Raw genomic sequence first — 8,654 nt, 5'->3', positions numbered from 1 at the left:
GACTTAAGGTACAAAATATAAAAAATTTTGTGAATATTAATTAAAAAATTTTAAATATATTTAAATAAGCAATAGTTTTATATAAATTTTAGTCACATTCTAGAAGAAATATAACATGAAATGATTTTACAATCTTTGGTAGGAATTGCAAATTCTGAATGTGAAAAATATTTTGCGTCACTCTTTGTTTATGAAACTTTTAATTCAATTTTCTCATGTAAACATGTTTAGAAATTCATTTCATGTAATATTAAACTCTAAATCTTAATTGTGAAAGAAGATTGTTGCATTTCAATGACTTTATCTTTTTTTACCTGGGATATTTTGCATATCTGTAATGAAAATGAAGCATCAAAAGTAGGCATTAAGAATAAAGTTCATTTTCAAATTTCACTGTCCCCCTTTAACAATTGTAATGTATATTTAATACATATGTACGCAATATATATGTATATTTTTTCTTTGGTAAGGATTCTAAAACTATTTTATATAACCATTATATTCTTGGTGTACATGCAGCGAGGTACACATTAAATCTGTCTTGGCTGAAAGTCCTCTCGATAGTTGTGGTGTAGAAATTTAGATAAGAAAAATACCAGTTCAGGTCCTGTTCACTTAATGTAACCGCGGTCAAAATTACATGACTTTCCTGTCGTGACTGTTGATAGAATATATTGATACATCACGATTCCTATTTGTGCAATTTAAGATTGTGTTTTGCATTTTTTTAATTTTATATCAACTATTGCTTTTTGTATTCATTTGATTTAGAACCCACTATTATAATTAATGTTCAAATGACTCACTGAATGTACAACGGAATCGTATTCAAGCGGTTTTAAAAAGAAGCATCCAGATTCATATTAACGCTATAAAAAATTAAAATTTGTATTCTTGTGGTTTTAAAAACATGCCTTAAAATTCATATTCACACAATTTAAATAAACAAATTAAAATCTTGCATTGATATATTTATTCAAATTGTGATAACATTTTTTGTATAAATGCTTTTTACATGCACTTTTCCTTTGCTTATATTTCAGGTATTTTTTTTTTTTATTATTTAAAAATTGTTTTTGCACATAACGTTTTTGAATTTCTATTATCAGCTTTTTTACAAAACTCATCCTTGTGGTATGAATCAATATTTTTCAAAATAATTATGCCAAAAATGAGGTGGCGACAAAGAGTTAAAACTAGTTACAATAGGTTATGAATGCATGCCAAAAGTTTTTTGAGATTTTGTGTTCGCAGAAATATGAAGATGAAAAGTAGTGTTGAGTGATTTTAGTAGAAGAAAACTTGTGATTTGAATTCCAACTGAGTATAGTGAGAGAAGATTGGTTAGTGTATTATTTTAGACATATCTTTCTTGTTCTTTAAGTCAAAGTTTAAAGGTTTATTTAGTTTGTCCAATATACTAAATACCACATTGACACAAATTCGATAAATAGCCAAGCTATTAATGCATAGTATGGGGCAGGGATGGGCAAACTATGGCCCACAAGACAGCATCTTAAAAACCCTATTGCTGATATTAATAGCTGGGGTATTTATCAAATTTTGTGCCAATGTGGTCTTGTGTATATTGGACAAACTAAATGAATCCTGAAACTTTGACTTATGAACAGAAAAGATACATCCGAAATCAGGATATTAACCGATCTTGCTGTACACAGTTAGAATTCAATCACAGGTCAAACTATATTATATAAATTTATGAACTTTCGTTTGTGCTTGCTTCATTCATGTTTTTTGCAAAACATTTGATGTAATACTGCTCCTAAGCATCCAATATTATTTCACGTTGGTTTAAAAAAAAAGGTTATTTTTGACAATCATATTTCTATAGCTATTTATACACCTTCATGTCCACTAAGATCCTCTGTATTTATAGTGTGTGAAAAAAAAGTCAGAATACTTTAATAATTTTTATTTAATAATCAGATTATCTCAGTCTAAAATACATTCTTAATCTTTCGAAAGTCTTACCTTAAATATGCTAATTGGTTGGCCTAGACGATATTTTAAGTTATAACAGATCTGATTAAACATGCATTTTTCCTCGACAGATTTTAATTCTTGACCCTCAACATAGGAGTATTCTAAAAATAATCCTAATAATTGTTTTGGAGATCGATTGAAATTTTGAGTATTCGCCATATCTCTCTGGAATTGCTATTTAGAATTTAAAACTTTTTGAACACATTTACAAAATTCACTTATCGAAATATAAAAATGAAATATATATATATATATATATAATTCAAATATGATTCCAATAATATTTGGATTAGTTTTAACTGGCAAAATCGAAGAATTTGAATGGAATCAGTTTAATAGTTTTACAGAAAAAAGGAGTAAAATGCATAATTTTTTTGGAAAAACTTCATTACCAGCTCAATTTTGCACATTCACAGCTTCATTCACTGCTCAATTTTGCTAAAAATAAACTACAATTTATAGTTTAATCATTTAAAATTGTGCTCAAAATGTAAAAATTTTTAGACTGTAAAGTTCAAAAAAATTTTTGACCCTTTAAATGAAATATTTAAAAGAATTACATTTTTCATAAAAATATTTTAAGCTTAACACGTTGAAACATTCGAAAGATATGGCAAAGGAACCAAATTTTGCAGCTACCCCCATTTGTTTTGACAGTCATCCAAATCTAATAAAAATGAGAAAAGCATGTTAATTCAGTGAAAATACATTTTGTAATTTTAAATATCTGCTCAAATTAATTTAGTTAGCATTTTATACATTCAAACCATTAAGATAGCATTTTATGGTTTTAAGTAATAAGTACATGATAATTGGTTCTGTAGATGAAAAGTTATTAAATGTTCTGTTATATTTTATCCATCATAGCAATAAACGGCAACTTTGATTAGGAGTTATAGCCTTTTTCAAAAAAGCCACAAACAGCAATAAATATAGCTCTTACGTCAATTGACAATAACTTAATAAGCAGAATATCATTCATTTTGTTTCAAAGCTCCACTGACAAAGTCAGTATAGCAAGTTATATGTAAAATCACTGGTCTGTCCAGGCTGAATTTACTACCGTTTAGCGGTACCTTCCCAAATTCAATTTTAGGTAAAACGGTAGTTTCACAAAATACTTTTTTTTTTTTTTTAAATTTTTGTATCCTTTAAGAAACGATAAATCCATATTTTTGTGTTGATTTTTAAATATAATTTTTAATTTTTCACAAATTATGTCTAAATTTTCACAAAATAGCTACCTGTCAGAAAAACCTAGACAGATCCCTGATGATATTTTCAAATCTTAAAAGAAATAGTACTTTTGCATAGATTCTCTACAAATGTTAAAATTAAATTGTTGCAAATTTTTAACTTTTCCTGTTGAAAAATAATTTATTATTTTTCATTCTACTAACATTTTTACTTTTTTAATAAATCCAGGAACTGCACATATTTTGGGTGAAATTTAAAGATGCAAAAGATTTCATTCTTTTAATATTTGAATGAGTTGAGTAATTGATACTGTGTTATGCATCCAAAGCGTAGATAATAATAATATCTGTAGCTGGAGATGATGAGAGGTTATTATTAATAAATTAGCTTGTTTAAAAAAAAAACTATATGCATAGTTATAGATTTCATTCAAATAACTTACTTTGTATTGAGGTTGGTATATATGGCTTGTAAGTCGAAATTTACGAAAGGAAACTCTAAGATAGATATGACTTGTCCTAAAAATAAAAAAAAAGTTAAGGTTATGGAACAGAGAACAGATAGGTATGTTAATATTGTTGTAAATGTGACTAAATTTTTTTTTCAGATAGAATTTACTTTTTTGTTTCTTTCAAATTGTTTTGTTGAAGATACTATGGTTATTTACTTATAATGTAAAAATAAAATATGCAATAAAAATAGTATTGCAGTTGAATATTATTTAAAGATACTCTAAGATGGATATGACTTATCCTAAGAAACTTATAAGAGATAGGTGTATTAAATGCTGTTATAAATGTCACTTAAGTTTTTTTTTTTTCCCCAATGGTTTGTAAAGTTTGTTTAGAACAATTTATGGAACTAAGTTGCATAGAATAATTCATAGAATATAAAAATAGAGTACTTACATTATTTCTTTTTCAGTTTTTTTTTTTAAAGTAGACTACTATGTACAGCTAATACCTTTTGACGTCATGTGACATATCAAAGTTTGGTATATAGTTTAACTAAGATGGCTATGGCGTTGCTATTTACAAGGGTGCCTCTCTTCAGTCTTGAGAAAAAATCAATTAACTAAATTTCATGAATTAATATCCTTTTTTTCTTAAAAATATAGTAAATATTTTCTGTTAAAAATAAAATAATACATTTTAAAGAAAACATTGTTATTTTTCATATTTGTTGCAAAATAATCAAGTAATGATATCCCACCAAAATGAAAAAATGGGATTGATGCTTCTATTACACAAGTATTCAATAACATAAAAGTTATGCAAAAAATGAGGTTCTATAAATAATGCTTCAGTGCTTGCTTGCTTAGACAAAATGTGTACTATTGTTGTGTCTAAATTTCCTTCGGTTTTCATTTTACCTCCAATATTTTGAAATGCTAACTAACGTTAAAATAAGGCTGAAGCAATATATAGAGATATGAATAGCATAATGAAAAAATTAGTAGTTTATTATTCAGTGATTGGTGTAAAAAAATTTATGGAGTTAGCTGTTATTTTTTATCTTGATTGCTGTAAAAAAATTTATTTATAAAATGAAAAAAGTTTTAGAAAAAAAATCAAATCCTTGATTTAATATATGTGCCATTATCATAGAAAGATACTTTTTCGAGTCAATAATCTATAAATTTCTGAAGATTCCGGTTACATACGTCGGATTGTGTTAATTGGTCAAAAAATAAGTTCAGTTTTAAAATATTTTAGAGTGGTACCCATGCTGTTAAATTCTCAGTGGTCATTCTTTCATGTATGTAAAAACAAAAATATTTTATATTTGTAGTGAAATATTTCTAAACCTTAGATTTTTCTATGATTTAAAAATATATAAATAGTAAAATAAACCTTTTTTTTTAAAAAAAAAGATAACTAATGGAAAAAAGGTTTAATTTAAATTGAACAAAATGCAATTAAAAAGACTGGAAATTTTTAAAATCATTATTTCTGTACAATGATGGAACTTCCAGGTAACAAAAGAGGTTTTTTCATAAAATGAATATTTTAAAAAATGCCTGCAAATGTGTAATGATTTGTTATAAGTAATGCACCCTCAATCAATGCATTATTATTGAACTAAAAATCGCTTTATTTAATGTAAAAGAAAAATAATTAATTTTCGTCAAAAATGAAGAAGAAAATTTCATGTTGTAAATCAAATGAACATTTTGTTTGATAGTATTATGCAGTTTCAGGTTAAGATACTGGGGATATTGTTTTTATGGCAATAACATTTATAAATAGCATATGAATTATGTCGTTTAGAAAAATGTTATGCCATTAAAGATGTAATGTAATTAAGTACTAATGCAAAGCTTATATTAATAATTAAATTTACAAAAATATATAAACAATCAATAAAATTTAAACAATATTTTCAAACAATTCCATCATCTAAACTAGACAGAAAAATCTCATTTTAATTTTCAACTCAAAAGTAATTCAATTTAGAAATGCAGAGTTAATTTTATGTAGCAGAAATTAAACTTACTTGCAATATTCATCCTCAGAATTGCACTGAAATAGATATTAAAAAAAATTTATAAAATTGTATTACAATTTTAATGTGCAAAAAATTTTTGATGCTAATTTTTAATAGGTAGTTAATTATTAATTAAATTTAATTTAATCTACAATATTTTAAGTAAAAATGGTAATAACCATTACATGCTCCTTCAAGCGTTTTTCACTTGTTTGTTTAATTTTAAATGAATAGATTTAAATCTTAAATTTTTTTGTTCAGGTTTCTTCTACGGAGCTTGAGTAGTTTTAGTGGAATGCATAAAAATTTATACAGCTATAGAAAACTTTAAAAAAATACATAATCTGCTTTTTCCCCTTTTGAAATTTCACAGTCATTAATCATTTCTGATATTTTTTTCTGTATTTGACCAGGCTAGCGGGAATGCTCTTCAGCTCAACGTTTCTCAAAAACAGAACATTAATCAGTTTATTTATCATTAGTTTTTTTTTTATCTAATGTTTAACGTATTATCCTTCAAGTGTGATTATGGAAATAGTTATCTTGAAATTTTTTTACAAATATGTACAGTACAGTACCCGTTATCCGGAAATCAGAAAACCAAAGAACCGGAACGAAATTCGATAAATTTTCCCGCCATTTTTTTTTAAAAAAAAACCTTTTTTTCCTCATAAGATTATTTCCAAATATTTTTTTTTTAGTTGGGTTTAACAATAAAAAATACGGCTTTTTGTAGCGATTCAGAAAACCGGAAAAATCAGTTATCCCGAATAGCGATGGTCCCGATCGTTCCGGATAATCGGTTCCCTACTGTACAATCAAACCTCAATATCACAAAAATCACAAATTTTCTAAAATTTCAAAAAGAATTTTTAATCATGTTAGAAAATCCCAAGCTGCCAACAATTATAATTTATCCAGAATTATTACGATTTTGTAATCAAGATTGAAGTGTTACGGTTAAATAATAAAAAGTATAGTTTTTGAGAATTTTCGTAATAATTAATTAAAAGGAAGGTTATTTGGCTAACAGGAGTTATGAAATTTTGTTGTTTTAGCAGCAAATATTTGGGGGAAAAAGTATCACTTTTTTTAATAGTAAATCCATAATATTGTTAATATTAGAATGTATCTATATAGAATTAAGTCGTGAAAATACCTTAAAATTGTGCTAATTTGAATTTTGTTAACATTATTCGTATTATTGCACTTCTGATTACTGATAGCTCGTTTGCAAAGTTGGAACCTGTGTAACTCACTTATTGTGTTTTCTTTTGAGTTCAGGATATCAAGGTCTGACTGTATTAATTATATTAAGTCAACAATGTATGCTTTTAACGTCTATGTATATTATTAATTGTAATCTTACCGGATCGTCATCTGGTTCAATTTCATCATACTTAACTTCATAGGTCTGCTCCCTAATTATAAAATAAGGTAACATGAAAATAATATATAAATGATTGTTTTTATTAATACGAAAAATAATAAGTTTGGAAGTAAAAATACCTTTAAAATTATAATCTTATCTCAAAAATTATTTTTAAATGTTTATTTTATATAACTAGCACTTTGCCTAACATTGAGTATATTTGAACCAAATAGAACTTTTTAGTGCTTAAGTAATTTCATATTAGTGGTTGTATGAAATGTAAAAGCTAATTTTAATTAATAAATCTTTTTATATTATTTCTTTGCCTAAAATCTTTTTTTATGCATTACTCAAAACGAAGCACTTTCTCACAGTTAATAATTCTCATCCTATATTAATGACGATTAAACAAAGCAGAGCTAACAATTTTGTTTTTCCCTTTACCAAACATGAGAAACTGAGTAATCCTTCAACCTATTATATTTATTAATGTTTCCCTTTTTGCATGTGATGTAAAAGATATGGGTAAAAACTTGTGAAACGTTCTCTTGACAAATAGTATAACACAGAGATTTTAGTGTGATTTTCTGCATTCCTTGTTTAATCTATGAGCACCATGTCAAACAACATTTTATATATGTCTAAAGTCGTTTCCGAGATGAAGGATAAAAGCAGGTCTTAGGCTTGAAAAGAGGACACAATATTTAACTAATAATTATTAGAGAGAGAACTATCATCCAATTGATACAAAATCGAAGTGCTATTCAGTAGAAGCTAATAAATCCATGAATTGTTCCGTTTCAAGGAATAAGAGAAATCTTAATAATTATGATTGGTCTATTAAATAGTTCGAGGTAAAAAGTCTTTCTCACGAATAAGTAAAGGGAAAAAAATTAATTAATAACTTGAAGCCAAAAAATAGATTAAAAGACAGTATGTTTCGAATAAATAAATTTAGATAGATTTACTGAAAAGGAATAATATAAAAAGATTAGTTGAAGCTTTTTAATGTTATTTATGTACACACACACATGTGAATGCTAATTACGTTTTGTGAAGCACTTGTTAAGAGACCATAATTTCTGGAAGCAAATGCTAATATTTTAGCAAAGAAGCAAACTTTTTAATTCTAATGTTTAAGAATTTGTAAAGTTGAGATTATTTTTAAATTATTTTTTATTCTATGTAGATGATTAAATACTTGTCTCGTATAGTTATTTTACTAACTATAATTAAAAGAAAAAGCACACTAACATAATTTGTGAATCAAAAGAAACAAACATTTTGGATGGATTTGGTCAAAAAGTTTTGGATGAATTTACTGACATGCTTTAAATTTTAGCTACTGGCTGGTTGTAGCATTTTTAATAGTGGCCATTTTTTTCAAAATTTTAAATAAATTTTATTTATTTTGAAAACATTTTTCAAAATATGGTTAACTCTAGAAAGCTTATTTCTAAAATGAAAATATGTAAACATAACGTAAAGTCGTTTTCAGAAATATTATAAAATTTTTGTAATAGTTCCTTATTTAGTAAAAAAAAGAATAATAATAAAATGGACGTGACGTGCATTTTCAACGGACAAAGTAGTT

At 25.9% G+C, this 8,654-nt stretch overlaps 1 protein-coding gene across 6 annotated transcripts in view; it reads right to left on the bottom strand.

Annotated features, from left to right (window-relative positions):
* LOC107437484 (uncharacterized) overlaps positions 1–8,654 on the bottom strand; it is a 104,733-nt gene that overhangs the window by 1,068 nt on the left and 95,011 nt on the right. For all 6 annotated transcript variants that reach the window (XM_043046922.3, XM_087164380.1, XM_087164379.1 and 3 more), the window contains 3 exons: positions 7,058–7,109; positions 5,698–5,723; positions 3,644–3,719 (listed from right to left, as the gene is read on the bottom strand). In XM_043046922.3, the coding sequence (XP_042902856.2) occupies positions 3,644–3,719; positions 5,698–5,723; positions 7,058–7,109 (154 nt within the window). The remainder of the gene's footprint in view (positions 1–3,643; positions 3,720–5,697; positions 5,724–7,057; positions 7,110–8,654) is intronic.

This window comes from Parasteatoda tepidariorum, chromosome 5, assembly GCF_982258835.1.
Source record: "Parasteatoda tepidariorum strain Cologne lab strain chromosome 5, Ptep-v5.0, whole genome shotgun sequence".
NCBI lineage: Eukaryota > Metazoa > Arthropoda > Arachnida > Araneae > Theridiidae > Parasteatoda > Parasteatoda tepidariorum.
This window is presented reverse-complemented; position numbering and strand designations above follow the sequence as displayed.